This window comes from Pseudophryne corroboree, chromosome 8 (genome assembly GCF_028390025.1).
Source record: "Pseudophryne corroboree isolate aPseCor3 chromosome 8, aPseCor3.hap2, whole genome shotgun sequence".
Taxonomy (NCBI): Eukaryota; Metazoa; Chordata; class Amphibia; order Anura; family Myobatrachidae; genus Pseudophryne; species Pseudophryne corroboree.
The window spans coordinates 58,661,301-58,680,280 of record NC_086451.1 but is presented as its reverse complement, the minus strand read 5'-3'; the positions used below and the strand labels follow the sequence as shown (position 1 = coordinate 58,680,280).

General features: G+C 47.4%; 1 protein-coding gene across 1 annotated transcript in view; it reads right to left on the bottom strand.

The window, feature by feature from the left end:
- Positions 1-17,922, bottom strand: part of LOC134948471 (torsin-1A-like) — a 47,253-nt gene extending 29,331 nt beyond the window's left edge. The window contains exons 1-3 of the mRNA XM_063936462.1: positions 17,614-17,922; positions 9,731-9,996; positions 7,273-7,448 (exon numbers count right to left, since the gene is read on the bottom strand). Coding sequence (XP_063792532.1) covers positions 7,273-7,448; positions 9,731-9,996; positions 17,614-17,776 — 605 coding nt within the window. The 5' untranslated portion in view covers positions 17,777-17,922. The remainder of the gene's footprint in view (positions 1-7,272; positions 7,449-9,730; positions 9,997-17,613) is intronic.
- Positions 17,923-18,980: the final 1,058 nt, after the last annotated feature.

The window sequence follows — 18,980 nt, the reverse complement described above, 5'->3', positions numbered from 1 at the left end:
CTGCACTGGACCGGAGGCGGCGACGGGCAGCGCCGCGGAAGCGGCACTTCAAACTTGGCGCCGAATCGGCAGCCAATGAGAAGCGCGGTCTGCGGCATTTGAAATCCTGCGCCATTCGCCGGCCAATCACGGGCGGCCGCGGCGAGCCAAACGGTGCTCGCCGCGTCATAGACCCCGCCCCAGGCAAGTGACGTCAGACGCCGTTGGGAGCAGGAAGAAGAAGACCATGCGGAAGAGAGCAGAAGAGCCGGGCGGCGCCGAGCAGAAATGGATGCCGTGGGAAGAGCTCCGGTGGCCGCGGAAAGAGGCCAGAAGACACAGCGGTCGAGGAAGAAGATGTCCAGCGGCGGCTGGACGCGGAGAGGCGGCGCTGCTGGCCAAGCCGGGCCAGCGGCAGAAGAGTGAAGAGGAGTGCCGGAGAGGTCACCAGGGGTGGTGCCTCTCCCATCGGAACAGGTAGGCCCTCGGTGAGGGCACCTGTCACCCACCCATCCACCCTAGACCATCAGGGATCGGGCACTAGGCCCGTGGGGGACAGTCAGGCCACAGGCCTGTGGCGCAAGGTAGGCGGGCATTAGGCCCGTGGGCAAGTTCAGGCAAAAGGCCTGTGGGGATAGTTAGAGGGCATTAGGCCCAGTTAATAAGTGTTCCCCCCAGGTGAGTAAGGGTGGTACTTTGGGCACACCAACGTGCCCAAAGTAGGCAGGCTTGTAAGCCTGAGCTCCACTGTATAAGAGTGATCTGGGCACTAGGCCCAGGTCACTCCACCTGGCCCCACAATAGGCCTGCGCTAGGCCCGTGGGTAAAGTCAGGCCTACGGCCTGTGTGTGTAGTTAGGGGGCACTAGGCCCAGTGTAAAAAGGGAGTGCTCAACAGATGAATAAGGGTGGTGCTGGGCACTAGGCTCAGGCCACTCCATTGTGTACATGTAGGCAGGCCCGCTTGGCCTGAGACCCTGGTAAGTTACTGTACGAGAGGTGGGTAGGCTGTGTGGCGCCCACTCCCCAAAGAGTAGGTAGGGATTTAAAGGGACAGCACAGTTTGATCTTGTACTGTTATATTGTGATGTGTGTTCTGACCGTGCAGGGCAAAGTGTTTTAAAGTTTGTTTACAGTTGTGCATAGTTGTGTTGCACCACATACACCTGAGCTAGTTTGAGGGCTCTGTTAATGAAGCTAGTGTAGCGGACGCACACTAGGGTAAAGTTAGGCCCTGCACGGCTGTTGTTTGTTTGCCTCCTTACAGGGACCTGTAAGTGAAGAGGAAGATCGCAGTTCAAGATTGGCAATGGTGAGCATCATCTGTGTCCGTCTGTCCCTTTGTCTGTCTGTCCCCTGAGCGCCGGTTCGGTGGACCTTGCACGGCCGTGCGAGGTCCAGAATACACCTCAGCGTGAGAGCGCTGTTTGGTGAGCCTTTGTGCCGATGAAGATTTTCACCTAAACGGTGAAGGTCGCCGCCACCCTGGGAGTATCCTCTTTCCCTTTGGGAAAAGAGTTGATACTCCTTCATTTATCTCCTTTCCTCCCCAGTTCGGCTGTCATCTGCATCTGGAAGGAGATCATCGTGTCCGGGTCCAACTGAAGGTTCCAGGTCCGTTGAAGATTCCGTGACCTGAAGGTGAGAGAGTGCGGCGCCTGGTAAGTAGTGATTCTACACCTGCACGGCAGCAGACAATACACCGCACTGCCACCCTCACACAGCAGGACTTCCGGGTCATATACCCGTAAGTCCTTGTATCGCAAAGGGCAGCTCGTATCGGGAGAGCTGTCCTTTGCGATTCTGATGACAATTCTAGGTACATACGGGCTTTATTAATGCTGGTATTAAAGTGCCTTGACTCCTATTGGAGCGCTATATAAATAAAATTATTATTATTATTATTATTATTCGTATGTACCCGATAAGTGACAGGATGTATCACATCCACAACACGATGTGCAGTACACCCTAACCCTCTGTATTGGATATGGATGTTAAATAGTAGAAAAAAGTTTGTTAGACATGCCAGAAGCTTATATTAATTGTAGTGCACAGATTGGGTACAGCCGTACTCACTGTTACATTATTACATATGCATGAAGCTGAGATGGAGTGGAGCATACAGCGGACCAGCCGGTCATGTATGTAGGCATTATAAAGCAGGATTACACAGGGTTCCCCATGGAACCATGGCCGTCTTTTTTTTAATATGGGCTCAATGGGTCCTTGCCCAAGGGCCCCAAGAGTTTAAGGGCCATAGGCTAATAGCTGAGGGTCCCCTCTTTCCAGGGGTACCAGATTTTTTAAAATCTGCCCTGGGGAACTGGAGATATCCGCCTTCAAAGCAGTGGTCCCCATCAGAGCCTGTTAGTTGCTCTTCCCAGCCAGATATCTCAAGTTCTGTCTGACTTAAAGTTTTTCTGAGGGTATACTCCAAAAGCTGGGACTCTCCCCTTTTGGTGCACACTGGCAGCTTGTCTCTACTATGCCCAGAACCAGAGATATCAGCCTCCAAGCAGCCGGTCCCTGCTCCAGCTCCACACACCTAATATACAGTTTTATATTTTCATTGGAGGATTGCTCTGATTCCTAACTCTGATCTACAAATCCCCAGCACCTCCTGAAAGGCAAACCTCCCAACTGTCCCGATTTTCGCGGGACAGTCCCGTTTTTTGGGGACTGTCCCGCTGTCCCACCCGCAGGCCGCAGTGTCCCGCGGTGGGGGGGCAGTTGGGAGGCTCTGTCTCTCGCTGCCCTGTTTAGCAGAGCAGCGGTGAATAGACGCTGTGCGCATGCGCACAGCGTCTATTCAGTGCAGACCAAGGGAGAGGGGGCATGCCAGCGGCTCACAGAGAGCTGGGCATGCCCCCTCAGTGCCGAAAACGGGGCGTGGCTCGCGATTGCGGGTCCTCCGTGAAACCACGCCCCTTTTTCATAGGCCACACCCCCTTTTTCGGGGCCGCGCGTGTGTCCCTCTTAACGACGGGACAAAGTTGGGAGGTATGGAAAGGTGTCCCCAGCACCTCCTGAAAGGTGTTCCCAGTACCTCCTGAAAGGTGTCCCCAGTACCTCCTGAAAGGTGGGTTTCTATAGTTTTTTTTATCCTATTAAAAGCTAAGAAATCTATTTCAAGGAACTTGAGATATCTGCAGTCAGGGAAGCTGCCCTCCCACCAGAAAATGATTAATATTAAGCCCACACAACCATCCACTTATCCCCTACGTATTAAACACCCCCTACCACCCTGGAAGTCATGTACTGTGCCCCTTCATTCAGTCCAATGCCCCCTTCTACAGTTTAGTGTTCTTCCTCCTGCCCCATCTCCCACCATCTGTGCAGTAAAGGAGTAATTAGCAGAAATTACTGCTCCAGGTCCTATATGCTGAGCGGAAGATAGAACATCCCCTACTGCCCGCGGGACATCAAAGCTGCCGCTGATAGCACCCCCCACCCCTACTGCTGGAGGATGGGTAGGGGCCCCAGTGCGTTGCTGTGCCCAGGGGCCCACACTGCTGTTAAGACGGCCCTGCATGGAACTGAGTAGTAAATGTCTATGTACCACTGCATCGCTCAAACACAGTGATAAGATGGTGCCGCTCATGTGCAGACTGAAGAACGGCGGCCATCTTGGTAAAGGTGGATGCTTCATCTACTGGAGCATTAAGGAGGAATGCAATAGCACACTCCATATTCCAACTTGCTGACTGGAGAACTCTGAATAGGTCACATAAATGCAGCTTAATTTACAGATATATTTTGCAATTATATTGATTTTTTTTACTGTACATAAATAGAAGAAGAAAACACCTTGTATATTTTTTCCTTTCATTCTTAAATGAAACCCGCCCAAGAGATATGCAGTAACCCACAATCCTTCTTCCAGGGGCGGATTGGCCATACTGCTCACTAGAGATGAGCGGGTTCGGTTCCTCGGAATCCGAACCCCCCCGAACTTCACCTATTTTACACGGGTCCGAGGCAGACTCGGATCCTCCCGCCTTGCTCGGTTAACCCGAGCGCGCCCGAACGTCATCATCCCGCTGTCGGATTCTCGCGAGATTCGTATTCTATATAAGGAGCCGCGCGTCGCCGCCATTTTCACTCGTGCATTGGAGATGATAGGGAGAGGACGTGCAGCGTTCTCTCTGTTGTGTTCAGTGTGCTGCAAATATCTGTGCTCAGTGTGCATGCAAATATCTGTGTTCAGTGTGCTGAAAATATCTACGTTCTCTGCCTGAAAAACGCTCCATATCTGTGCTCAGTGTGCTGCAAATATCTGTGCTCAATGTGCTTTATTGTGGGGACTGGGGACCACCAGTATTATATCAGTACGGTACAGTAGTCCACTGCTCTACCTGCCTCTGTGTCGTCAAGTATACTATCCATCCATACCTGTGGTGCATTTAAGTTGTGCGCAGTATATATAGTAGGAGGACAGTGCATAATTTTGCTGACCACCAGTTTATAATATATAGCAGTACGGTACAGTAGTCCACTGCTCTACCTACCTCTGTGTCGTCAAGTATACTATCCATCCATACCTGTGGTGCATTTAAGTTGTGCGCAGTATATATAGTAGGAGTACAGTGCATAATATTGCTGACCACCAGTATATAATATATAGCAGTACGGTACAGTAGTCCACTGCTCTACCTACCTCTGTGTCGTCAAGTATACCATCCATCCATACCTGTGGTGCATTTAAGTTGTGCGCAGTATATATAGTAGGAGGACAGTGCATAATTTTGCTGACCACCAGTATATAATATATAGCAGTACGGTACAGTAGTCCACTGCTCTATCTACCTCTGTGTCGTCAAGTATACTATCCATCCATACCTGTGGTGCATTTTAGTTGTGCACAGTATATATAGTAGGAGTACAGTGCATAATATTGTTGACCACCAGTATATAATATATAGCAGTACGGTACAGTAGGCCACTGCTCTACCTACCTCTGTGTCGTCAAGTATACTATCCATCCATACCTGTGGTGCATTTAAGTTGTGCGCAGTATATATAGTAGGAGTACAGTGCAGAATTTTGCTGACCACCAGTATATAATATATAGCAGTACGGTACAGTAGGCCACTGCTCTACCTACCTCTGTGTCGTCAAGTATACTACTATCCATCCATACCTGTGGTGCATTTAAGTTTTTGTGCGCAGTATATATATAGTAGTAGGACAGTACATAATATTGCTGACCACCAGTATATAATATGTAGCAGTACGGTACAGTAGGCCACTGCTCTACCTAACTCTGTGTCGTCAAGTATACTATCCATCCATACCTGTGGTGCATTTAAGTTGTGCGCAGTATATATAGTAGGAGTACAGTGCATAATATTGCTGACCACCAGTATATAATATATAGCAGTACGGTACAGTAGTCCACTGCTCTACCTACCTCTGTGTCGTCAAGTATACTATCCATCCATACCTGTGGTGCATTTAAGTTGTGCGCAGTATATATAGTAGGAGGACAGTGCATAATTTTGCTGACCACCAGTATATAATATATAGCAGTACGGTACAGTAGGCCACTGCTCTACCTACCTCTGTGTCGTCAAGTATACTAGTATCCATCCATACCTGTGGTGCATTTTAGTTGTTGTGCGCAGTATATATAGTAGGAGTACAGTGCATAATTTTCTGACCACCAGTATATAATATATAACAGTACGGTACAGTAGGCCACTGCTCTACCTACCTCTGTGTCGTCAAGTATACTAGTATCCATCCATACCTGTGGTGCATTTAAGTTGTTGTGCGCAGTATATAGTAGGAGGACAGTGCATAATTTTGCTGACCACCAGTATATAATATATAGCAGTACGGTACAGTAGGCCATTGCTATTGATATATTACTGGCATATAATTCCACACATTAAAAAATGGAGAACAAAAATGTGGAGGGTAAAATAGGGAAAGATCAAGATCCACTTCCACCTCGTGCTGAAGCTGCTGCCACTAGTCATGGCCGAGAAGATGAAATGCCATCAACGTCGTCTGCCAAGGCCGATGCCCAATGTCATAGTAGAGAGCATGTAAAATCCAAAAAACAAAAGTTCAGTAAAATGACCCAAAAATCAAAATTAAAAGCGTCTGATGAGAAGCGTAAACTTGCCAATATGCCATTTACGACACGGAGTGGCAAGGAACGGCTGAGGCCCTGGCCTATGTTCATGGCTAGTGGTTCAGATTCACATGAGGATGGAAGCACTCATCCTCTCGCTAGAAAACTGCAGTGCCACTCCTAGATGGGCCAGGTGTTTGTGTCAGCCACTTGAGTCGCTTAGGTTAGTCACACAGCTACCTCATTGCACCTCTTTTTTTCTTTGCATCATGTGCTGTTTGGGGACTATTTTTTAAATCTGCCATCCTGTCTGACACTGCAGTGCCACTCCTAGATGGGCCAGGTGTTTGTGTCGGCCACTTGGGTCGCTTAGCTTAGCCATCCAGCGACCTTGGTGCACCTCTTTTTTTCTTTGCATCATGTGCTGTTTGGGGACTATTTTTTAAATCTGCCATCCTGTCTGACACTGCAGTGCCACTCCTAGATGGGCCAGGTGTTTGTGTCGGCCACTTGGGTCGCTTAGCTTAGTCATCCAACGACCTTGGTGCAAATTTTAGGACTAAAAATAATATTGTGAGGTGTGAGGTGTTCAGAATAGACTGGAAATGAGTGGAAAATATGGTTATTGAGGTTAATAATACTATGGGATCAAAATGACCCCCAAATTCTATGATTTAAGCTGTTTTTGAGGGTTTTTCTGTAAAAAAAACACCCGAATCCAAAACACACCCAAATCCGACAAAAAATTTTCAGGGAGGTTTTGCCAAAACGCGTCCGAATCCAAAACACGGCCGCGGAACCGAATCCAAAACCAAAACACAAAACCCGAAAAATTTCCGGTGCACATCACTACTGCTCACCAGGAAGATCCCCATTTATTCTGCTATTCCATCTCTGTAGTACAGAACCTCTGCCATCCAGTGATGCTGCCATGGCTACACGGTATGTTATACCCCTTGTGCTGCCCATGTCAGGCCACTTCTAGAAAAATTTTACAGGGCCACTTTTAATTCACAATCTGCCCCTGGTCTCAGACAAAACTGCAGCAAAAGATGCAAAGGAAGGCCACAGTTGTGTACAGGCCCTATGAGGAGGGACCATGCCCCCCTCAACAGGCCCCACCCCTCATAAAACTACACCCCCATTAGGGCTGCTTCCATAAATTTTCCGGGCTTGCTTTCCATTCCAATCCACCCCTGTCTTCTCCTGTACCTGAGGAAGAGGAAGATAGCTTTGCGATAAGACACTCCGTCAATATTATCATGATAGTCCAGGAAAGGCTTGATAGCATTGATAAGTCCAGGGTGAAGCTTGTCCATCTCATCAAATATAAATATAGAGCGGGCACAATTACTGACGTTTCCTCTAATCCAGGACTGCAACTGCACCTGTCAAAGAGAGAGGGGATTTAGTGTAATAATTATTATTCATTTTTTGGTCTCAGGCGATCTTTTAATTCTTACTACCGAGGAGAGGGAGAATATGGGAGGGCATTTCCGCAGCATAAAATGTTAGCTGCGCAGGGCTAGACAAGGTTGGACATGTGACTCTGTTTCCATGATATCTTTTAGATTTACACCAAGGCACAAAAGTCTGTGGAGGAATATGGCAGCATTGCAGAGGTCTGCACAGGCAGAGGGGAAGAGCTGAGGAGGGTGCAGGGATTACTTGCAAAGTACAGAGGGGCCAATTCTTAATCTGGAGCCAAATATAGTGAGTGGCCAAATTATTATGACCACCAGGTAATTTTCTTCAAAGTAGCTATTCCGAAGGTAATGCTGATGTAGGATGTCTGAATCTGTATAAGAAAGGCAAAAGTTAGGGCGAAATGCGTTGGTAGTTGTTGGTGCTATTAGTGGATTGGTCTTGGATGATAGAGCCAGGAGAACTCGCTTTTGTCATTCCATCAGATAAACGTGTTTATTATTTGTTTGATGAATGTGCAGTTTAACCACCATATAAATATGTGTTTACATTTTGCACACTATGGTTGTGTTATGGTTGTGTTATGCTTTCTCTTCCCTGAAATATGAGAAGATACTCTCCCTTGGATGTTACCGAGTCACGGAATTGATGGTCATGTTCCTTGTTGGTTCAAATAAGTCATTTTACTTATTTTGGTACAAGGCCAATTTATTCTGGGTTTTTTTTTCTTCCTTTTTCACAGTGGTGGTATGTGATATATTACACTAGGAGGCGCCCTTGTTTTATTTTTTGTTTAAATAATTATTTTGGATCATATGTTCAATCAGATTACGAGGATTGCTGCAGCTCTGTAGAAGCACCCTAGGCCGGTGTTGGAGTGGGGTATGAAGGGCCCATCGGGGGAATGCAGAACCACAGGCAGAGGCCAGCCCGCACAGAGGCTTGGACAGCCATTAGAGACCATGTATCTGACCCTCTAATAGAGTAACGGGGGGTATTCATGTGACCGGCGGTCGGGAGACCGATGGTCACATGACCTCCACCAAAATCCCGCCCCCTCACTATCCCGATGGTCGGCATGCCGACCAACAGGGACTATTTCCACTCGTGGGTGTCCACGGCACCCATAGAGTGGGAATAGAACCCGGGGCAACCGCAGGTCGCCACCAAGCCCGCTGCGTGGTGAGCGCAGCGACCCTGCAAGGGGCTTGCTGCACTCGCCCCTCATCGCCGGGATCCCGGTATGCTGCCGGGATCCCGGCGTCGGTATGCTGACCGGCGGCCTCCCCGACTGCCGGGCAGCCATACTGCACCCAGAGTAACAACGTATAATTTGACTGCACTGTCTTGTACCTGACATTGGAAGAAGGGGTAAGGCAATTAAATAGGAGAGTGAATGAAGGTGTTATGACCTATGGATCATGGTAACAATGTTATTTCAAACGTTCATAGTCTATTTACTGATATATTTTGTGAATTAAAGTGCTATGTCCAATAAAAAGTTCTAATAACATATCTTTAATTGTAAATATCTCATTTTTTTCTAACCGTACATAGGCAAATGCAGGAGGGGTTTCCGATTGCCTGGAAACCCCCCTCTCTAGCCCACACGATGACCACTATAGCAATTGTATATATTACAATTTTACTAGAGCTGTATGTTTTAAAGATCTCCTCAGTATTATAAATAAGATAATTAGGAACACCGGTGGATCTTTTAAAATGTGTTAGCCAGTAATTAATACACGTGTGTGCACCAACTAGGAGATCTGTAAAACATGCACTGTTAGGGATGCTCTGCTATAAATCATCTACAGGGTTAATTATTCATACTGTAATGTGTACATATACATCCAGGGTAGTTTCTATTTTCTTATGCCAATCCCGCAGCCTTGCTCCAATGCTCTGAATTGGTGCCCACATCTGATATAAAGCTCAGACAATATGTCCCTACTGCCACATCTAATGGGTTACTGTGATCGCTGGCCCTGTATACAGTATATGGGAAATATGACATACAGTACATTTCACTTTGTATGATGCATGTTGTAGCTGCTTCATGCTAATTACGCCCTCTTCATGGACTGGCCACATGCGCTCTAAAATAAAGTAGTTGGAAACCCCCGTCTAGAAATCCTGCATTTGCCACTGCCGTAACATAACACCTTCATCCACAGACAACTGAGACTTTTACATCTTGTAAATACTAATCTACTGATGAACAAATTCATCATTCTAACCCCACCTTGTACTTAGAAATCAGGTTTTTGTTTGGGAAATGCAATTCAGGCAAAAATAAATGAACCAACTTGCTTTCCATTCCCAGCTTGTATATATTCTTCACAATGATTTTGGCAACATGGCTTTTTCCAATACCGGACCAGCCATGCATGGATAATGCCAGGGGCTTCTCAGGGCTCTCATTGCTCAGGAATCCTGTCAGGGCTTTGAAAATAATTTCATGAGCCAAGTGCTGCTCGAACAGTTTTGTGTTCAAATCTTGAAGCATAGCTGAAAGGAAAGAAGAATTGGAAATCACAGGCTGATTCTTCATACCCTCCAACATCAATAAAATAGATCTGGACCAAGAATTCCATGTCCAGATCCACACAATACACAATTTTGACCCAATCGGCTACACTTTCAGGCATCATAGACCATACCTTATAGTCTCTCATCCTGTAGGCCACGCCCTTTTCCCAGCAAATAAACAAGGCTATCCAATGAAAATTGGGACTGTGGGGGGATATGCACATTCATTGGACAACGAGCTGATGTAGGTCTTTACTGTTTTTTTGTTCTTTGTCAGCTCACTCTTTAGGAACACAGGGGGTCATTCCGAGTTGTTCGCTCGCTAGCTGCTTTTAGCAGCCGTGCAAACGCTAAGCCGCCGCCCTCTGGGAGTGTATTTTAGCTTAGCAGAAGTGCGAACGAAAGCATCGCAGAGCGGCACCAAAATATTTTCGAGCAGTTTCTGAGTAGCTCCAGACCTACTCCTAGCTTGCGATCACTTCAGATTATTTAGTTCCTGTTTTGACGTCACAAACACGCCCTGCGTTCGGCCAGCCACGCCTGCGTTTTCCCTGGCACGCCTGCGTTTGTATCTGACACGCCTGCGTTTTTCAGCACAATCCCTGAAAACGGTCAGTTACCTCCCAGAAACGCCCCTTTCCTGTCAATCACTCAGCAGCCAGCAGTGCGACTGAAAATCGTCGCTTGACCTTGTGTGAAACTGCATCAGCTTTTGTGAAAGTACGTCGCGCATGCGCATTGCGCGACCTACGCATGCGCAGAAGTGCCGCTTTTTTTACCTAATCGCTGCGCTGCGAACAACGGCAGCTAGCGATCAACTCGGAATGACCCCCACAGAGTATATAACATGGTCTTATAGAATAGTCTACAGTTTAAAGTCTTCTTGCTTGATCACACATGTATGTGTACATTATCAATGGATTGTGATTAATTTTTTGAAGACGATTCTAATATACAGGTTGAGTATCCCTTATCCAAAATGCTTGGGACCAGAGGTATTTTGGATATCGGATTTTTCCGTATTTTGGAATAATTGCATACCATAATGGGATATCATGGTGATGGGACCTAAATCTAAGCATAGAATGCATTTATGTTTTATATGCACCTTATACACACAGCCTGAAGGTAATTTTAGCCAATATTTTTTATTACTTTGTGCATTAAACAAAGTGTGTCTACATTCACACAATTCATTTATGTTTCATATACACCTTATACACACAGCCTGAAGGTCATTTAATACAATATTTTTAATAACTGTGTGTATTAAACAAAGTTTGTGTACATTGAGCCATCAGAAAACAAAAGTTTCACTATCTCACTCTCGCTCAAAAAAGTCCGTATTTCGGAATATTCCGTATTTCGGATATTTGGATATGGGATACTCAACCTGTAATATGATTTAAATATTAGCATTTATTGACTAAATGACTCATCACAGTGAGAGATCATAGGGACTGCATTTACTCTGTGTACCTTTCATCTATTTTATTGTTATGTTTGTCAAATTGCCGCTAGAAGTGGGATAGAAGTACAAATGGAAGTTGCAAAACGTTCCCATTTGGTTTGTAAGTTATCATTAAAGTTATTATGACAACTTTTTTTCATGACTAAACTAACAGTAAAATATCTTCTTCTATATAATAGCCCAGATCTGTGACTTTGTGACTCATTTGCTAACGCTGGGCGGAGTCACAACACTGGGCGGAGTTAGTCAAATGAGTCACAGATCTGGGCAAATCTATAGGAGACTAGGAGCAGAAGCCGATAGTATGGGTATGGCACAGGCAGGGGTGCATACCTCCCAGCTTTCTTCAGGCAGACAGGGGTGCATAACTCCCAGCTTTCTTCAGGCAGAAGGAGGGACACACGCTCGGCGAAAAAGGGGCGTGACCAATGAAAAGGGGGCATGGCTTAATGGGAGGGCCCCCGTTTTTGTCAGTGAGGGGGCATGCCCAGTGCTCTGTGAGCTGCTGGCATGCCTCCAGGGGCGGATTATGAGTCCGGGGGGCCCAGGGCACTTGAGACAGGGGAGCCCTATCTCATTGCTGTGCCTGCTGTAGGGTTGGGGGGGTGGCCTAATTGTGACCCATGTGGCCACGCCCATTATGCAAATTGCTGTTTGTTTGTTTTTTTATGGAATTTTGGCCCCTCAGCTAGGGCTAAATCCAGAGGAGGTGGTCGCTCTCCCCTACACACCCGCACAGGCAGAAGAAAGCAGGGAGGCTGCTGCCTCCCTGCAACACCACAGACCTGCCAACACGCAGCAGCGTGTGCTGACTGTAGCACAATGCTGCCGCTGTTGCTGGCAGGACGGGGGAGCTTCAGAGCTGGGACAAAGCTACTCCAGCCGGGGGGCCCCCTAAAACTGTGGGGCCCATGGTACGTACCCCCTGGCCCCCCCTTAATCCGGCTCTGCTGCCGGAACCCTCCCTTAATCCGTACCCCCTGATGCCCTCTCTCCCTCTGTCTCCACTAAATAGACGCTGTGCGCATGCGCACAGCGTCTATTCACCGCTGCCCTGCTAAGCAGAACAGCGAGTACAGGAGTTTCCCAACTGCCCCCCCCCTCCCCAACGTGGGACACTGCGACCCGCGGGTGGGACAGCGGGACAGACCCCAAAAAATGGGACTATCCCGCGAAAATCGGGACAGTTGGGAGGTATGAGGGTGTGTGAGGGGGTATGCCATACAGACAGACGGGCACCGGCTCACTGTGTGCTTGACCCCCCTCATCAGCATACTCAGCAGGGTCTCTCTGGCGCGGAGGAGCGTCACTTTCTGGCACACTCCACGCTTCTTAGCTGCAGTTTTGTGGGGCACCTGCCGCTGTGCAGCTTCCGTACAGCCTCTGTTATCTCCAGCCCCGGCAACCCCAACGCTAGCTGCAGCGCTGCCGCCCGCAGTGAGGTGCGCCCAACTCCTTCACACACTTTAGCCAGCGGGTAGCGCTGCAGAAGTCCGAGCTGCTTGCAGGCTCCGACCCCCTCCTCCCTCCAGCTGCAGCGTCTCCTGGGAGCTAACCAGTCACTCCCAGTCTCCCCTTACCACAGTGCCCAGAGGCCGCGAGGTCTGCACCGCGTACATACACCCCCCCCCCCCTCCCTCCAGTCGCAGCATCTCCTGGGGGCTAACCAGTCATTCCCAGTCTCTGGAACCCCGCCCCCGGCACCCTTGCCTTTTCCCATCCCACAGCACCTACGGAACCCTTCACCCATCTGCAACATCCCCGCACCTGCCCCTCTCCCACCCGTGGCACCCCTGCCCCTCCCCGACCTACAGTGCCTCTGGACCCCTCCCCCATCTGCAGCCCCACTCCTCTGCCCCTCCGCCACCCGCAGCACCTCCCGACCCTTCCCCATCCGGGCCCCCCCGCTTCCGCCCCCCCCCCCTCCACCCACAGCATCTACAGACACCCTCCCCCATTCGCAGTCCCCCTCGCACCCGCTGCATTGTGTACATCGTGCCCTGCAGGTGCTGTTCACGCCGTCGCAAGGGGCTGCGCCTCCTTCACCATCGCATGCCCTTTCATTGTGCAATATTTAACCACTAACAAAGGAATGCAGGTAATACTCCATATAATACAAATATTGAACCCCACAAAGGCATGCAAGGGTTAAGGGGGCGTAGCCCCTTGCGACGGTGTGAAGAGTGCCCGTAGGGCGCGATGAAGCACCTAGTATATATATATATATATATATATATATAAAATGCAACAATCCGGCACTCAGAATATCTCCACAAATAACTTGCCCGGTGCCCTCCGTATTAAGCTGCACTTTGCATACAGCTCCATACATGTGTCTCCAACGGCGGCACTCAGGACTATCTTTCAGAAATAAATCACTGACACATGAAGATGCTTTCTCAACGTTTCAGTGCTTGCGCACTTTTACCAAGATGTGTCACAATAAACATACAAGGAACACTTACCCCCTAAATAGACCCAGTGAACCGGCGTCTCTGAGGCCGCCTCCCGCCACGCCCTCCGAAGCTCCAGTGGCGCTAGGGAATGACGTCAGACAAGCCAAACTCGGTTGATGTATGCAGCCTGTATACATGTATACCTCATGATTTAGGCTTGCAATCAGTAAGGAGGTTGATATCCAATAATGTTAACTATGTGGGGCCTGATGTCCAAATTTTTATGAAAAATATGTTTCAGGTGTTACAAGTGTGCGCAAATCAAGCAAAATCATGCAGCAGGAATACACATAAAAATAGAGTGTTCATCCAACACTCCAAAACTAGGTAATATTCTGGAAGATTTATTACGTGCTTAATCCTGCGCTATTCTGCTCAAACCATGAACAAACATATACCAAAGGGCTGTGCACAGAAAGAAACATGCAAAATTGGTGTACACATGCAAAGCACCACCTCCAAATGAAAAATAATATACTGAGCTTTTATAAATGATGAATGGGTCACAAATTTCTGTGGATAGCTTCTCAGTACATGCCGAGTGTAGTACCATTTAGGAATTTCTGGAATAAAAATAATGTGCTTCCCTCATAGGTTGTTAACCATTTCGGGGGGGAATCAGCACAGAGAATGAATGATAGTGCAGTGAGGACCCAGCGAGGTCCGAAACGTGTTAAGTGTGGTCTACAAACTCCTGCCTGTCGGACACTTACTCACCCTGCATTGTCACTCTGGAGAAGCCTCTGCAGATTCCGGACCTGTGGCTGCCAATCCCTTCCTGAACTACATCAACAGGATTTGGGTGATTTGCTTGTAGTGTTCCAGTGTCACCACGAAAGGATGTTTATATGTGATTTTTATTCTTAATTGTTGTAAGTGCATTTTGTATTAAAACTTTTCTCATTTTATACAAAATACTGCACTATCATTCATTCTCTGTGCTGATTCCCCCCCGAAATGGTTAACAACCTATGAGGGAAGCACATTATTTTTATTCCAGAAATTCCTAAATGGTACTACCATAGTTAGTTTTTATGACATTATTGGAGCTTATCGTGTCTAAAAACTATTTTTTATTCGATGGGCGGTACTACCTGCAAACGTCTGGAGTTGCTATGGGGTCTTCTGTAGCACCGTCTGTAACAAATTGTTTAATGTATATATTTTCCTTAATATACAGTAGAATATGTTTAATCATCATTCCGTCAAACTATTTTCAGACTGCTGCAAAGTACCCCTATCCATATTGATACCACTCTATCTACTGGACAGATCACATTGCCTAGCTGTGTCATATCCAAGGGAAGAATATAAACAGATAGACAGAAGCTGTAAAGATAAATCAGTGTATTTAGTAAAAGCACCAGGAGTAAAATCTTCAGTTGGAAAACTTTTATGACTTCTTTGAATGGATGATAAGATATGGATAGTATTGCTCGCTGATATAAGAAAAGCCTGTGTGTTAAGGGCCGTACTGACGGGGAGATTTCCCCAGAGATGTGTGCTGAGCGATCTAGCACAGACCGCTCAGCACACATCTCTGCCTCCGCTCAGCACAGCGCGATGTGTGCTGAGCGAGGGGGACGGACGCAGTGAAATGAGTGACCTGCCAGATTGTGCCTGCATGCAGGCCAATCTAGCACCGGCGATAACGAAGCGCGGGACCGCGCATCGCTGTCACTGGCACCCCTACACACGGAGCGATGTTCAGCTAATTTCTAAGCAGCTTAGAAATTAGCTGAACATTGCTCCGTGTGTGCCCCCCTTTAGGTTCCTTTATACAGTTGAGAATGCATTCTCCCAGAATCCCAATACTGGAAGTCTACACGACGGGACAGGAAGCATGGCTGCAGAGAAATACTGATGTGACTATGGTGGAATTTATTTATTATCAATGCCACACACTGTGAAACCACCTGCCTCCATAGCCTGCTGCTGGGCATCACATCCCAACTCCTTCACGGACCAAAACAAACATCCTGATTGGAGGACCATGCGGCATTCCTCCAAACACGGGACTGTCCTGCAAAAAGCAGAATGGTTGTGAGCTATGCAATGTAATGAATTTGTGAAATGACTCATTGGGGGAGATTCAAATGTTTGAAAAGTCGGTTGGGAGTCTGTTTTTTTCCTGTCTATTATACCCCTTTTCCACTGCTAGCACGGGTCGCAGCCGTGTCGCCTGACACGGCTGCGACCCGTGCTACAGACCCCTTTCATCAGCGCTCACCAACCCGGCATATTGCCGGGTTGGTGACGCTGCTAGTGGCGTGGCAGGGGCGGCGCTGGGAGATCACATGATCTCCCAGCACCGCCCACCCATACACTGTGAACGGGAGCGACACGGCTCCCGTTCACACTAGACAGCTAGCCGGGTTGAACACGTGTTCAACCCGGCTAGCTACCTGGGTAGGATTCCCGGATCACTTGATCCGGGAATTTGCCGGGGGACCCTTTTCCACTAGGGAAAAACAAGGGTAAATGCGCTAGTGGAAAAGGGGTATGAGATAGGAAAAAACAGACACCCATCTGACTTTTCAAACATTTGAATCTCCCCCTTTATGTTGACTACACTTCCGATGAGCATGTCAGCCAATTTTGAATGGTATGAAAAGCATTAGGTGCATAGTCCACATGTATAAGACCAGGGCAGCATCTATCCTGTGTGATCGCTAGCCAATTTGCTAACTTTTATGTCACAGGTTCTCAAACTCTGTCCGCGGGACCCCACACAGTTCATGTTTTCCGGGTCACCTGTGGATTATTAAAATGTGACAGTTGGTGACACACAGTGCACCTACTGGGTGACTTGGAAAACGTGAGATGTGTGAGGTCCTGAGGACCGAGTTTGAGAACCACTGATTTATACAGTAACAAATGCAGGATTTCTAGAGGGGGGGGTTTCCTAATGCAGTCCACATTCTCCCACTCTGCGGAACATTGGAGCAATTGTGGGAATCTGGAGGAGAGGTAGAAGAACCTAATAATGACCCTGGACATTAATGTACACATTGGTCTTTTTATATACTGGAATACAGTATTAATTTTTAACACTATAGTCTATTGTATAGGTTGAAAATTTAAGTAATATAGATAAGTCGTCAGGAAAACATGCCATAATAAATACAGAAACATAATAAAACCAGTGCTGCATTTTCTAAGCACACATTCTCCCACCTCATGGTTAGGCTCCTGTCTCTTCTTCTTAGTAGCTAACCTCTGGCCCAGTGCACTGATTGAGGACTCAGATCCACACACACACACACCAAACTTGGTAGAAGAAGCTGCTACCATTGGGCATGTCTCTTAAACTACATGATGTGGCGCAGCTCAAGTAGTCGCATTATATACCATTGCTATTGTAATCATTTGAGCCACTTGCCAAGAGGAGGGAATTTTCTGGGCAACCAGAAACCCCCCTGCGTTTGCCTATGTTATGTCATACATTCCATGCAATGGACGTGGTCCAAGATGGCTGTGGCATAGTCAGTCCTTGTAGGGACCTCTGTGGTACCGTTAGCACAGCCCTGCTTTGTATAATGCATGTGCTAGAATGATTGTACCAGGTAATAATCTTTCTCCAGTCACCATACCCCCTCATTATTACATGTGCTCCCCCCAACCTCTCACACAACCCAAAGGGCTCTGTCTCTCACTAGGGGGTCTTACCTGTGCTGTTATATGGCTTTTCCTCCTCACAGCACTCCGTCAGGCTGCAGTACAAGCCTCTGGGAGAGAAAAAGCTTGAAAATGCCACAGTAGGTTTCAGCAGGAGAACCAGCGATGTGAGCAGGACACATGTCTTAGTAAGTAACCCCTGAGCCACAGGCATTGTATATTCAGATAGTGACCCAGGCTGTCTGTCCCAGTGCAGGATGCCTGCGGTCTGCTGTCTGTCCCAGTGCAGGATGCCTGCCGTCTCCTGGAGGAAGTTACATTTCAGCTGTGACCTAAGAAAAGGAAGCAGCACCTCACAGGCACAAATATGCACTGTATAGTTTTGTTATGAGTTTCATTTTGCAGTAAGGGGCGTAGATTTCTTAGACTGTAGAGTTCCTTACCTTTGTCATACAAGTATTGTAAAGGCAAATAAAAACGGAGCATAAATGGCAATAGGGAATGTGTGTATTTTGTCACAAATAAAGAAAGTAAACTTATGTAAGAGGTGTGGTGTGTTCATATGTGATGGCAGGGCCGGCTCTACCATTAGGCAAAACATCTGCACCCACTTTGCACCGGCACCCAGGGCACACGCCTGCTTGCCCCAACCTTGTTATGTCACTGGTCGACATTCAAGGGTAAGACTGTCAACGTTTTGAATGTCTACTTGACAACTGAATACCATCAGCAAGATCTGAACATGCACACCTTTGAGAACAGCAGGGGAAGAGCTGAGGATGACAACATTCAGACCTGTCAAAAGTAGAGATGTGCGCCGTATCATTTTTGCTGGTTTTAATTCTAATCCGTTGCCCGGTTTTGGATTTCGGCCATTACTGTTTTTCGATTTTATTTTTTTAATTGACAAGACATACTAAAATCACATGAGTTTTTTTGTTTTGTTTTTTTGTTCCTGGAGTATTATTAACCTCAATAACTTTCATATCCACTCATTTGCAGTAAATTTTGACAACCTCACATCTCACAATATTGTTTTAGACCAGCGGTACAAACACACAGCAGTTTATAGCACATCTAAGAAACATAGGGGGTCATTTCGAGTTGATCGCTAGCTGCCGTTGTTTGCAGTGCAGCGATCAGGCTAAAGATCAGCATTTCTGCGCATGTGTATGCACCGCAATGCGCACGCGCGACGTACGGGTACAAAGGACTATGGGGGTCATTCCGAGTTGTTCGCTCGTTATATTTTTCTCGCAACGGAGCGATTAGTCGCTAATGCGCATGCGCAATGTCCGCAGTGAGACTGCGCCAAGTAAATTTGCTATGTAGTTAGGTATTTTACTCACGGCATTACGAGGTTTTTTCTTCGTTCTGGTGATCGTAATGTGATTGACAGGAAGTGGGTGTTTCTGGGC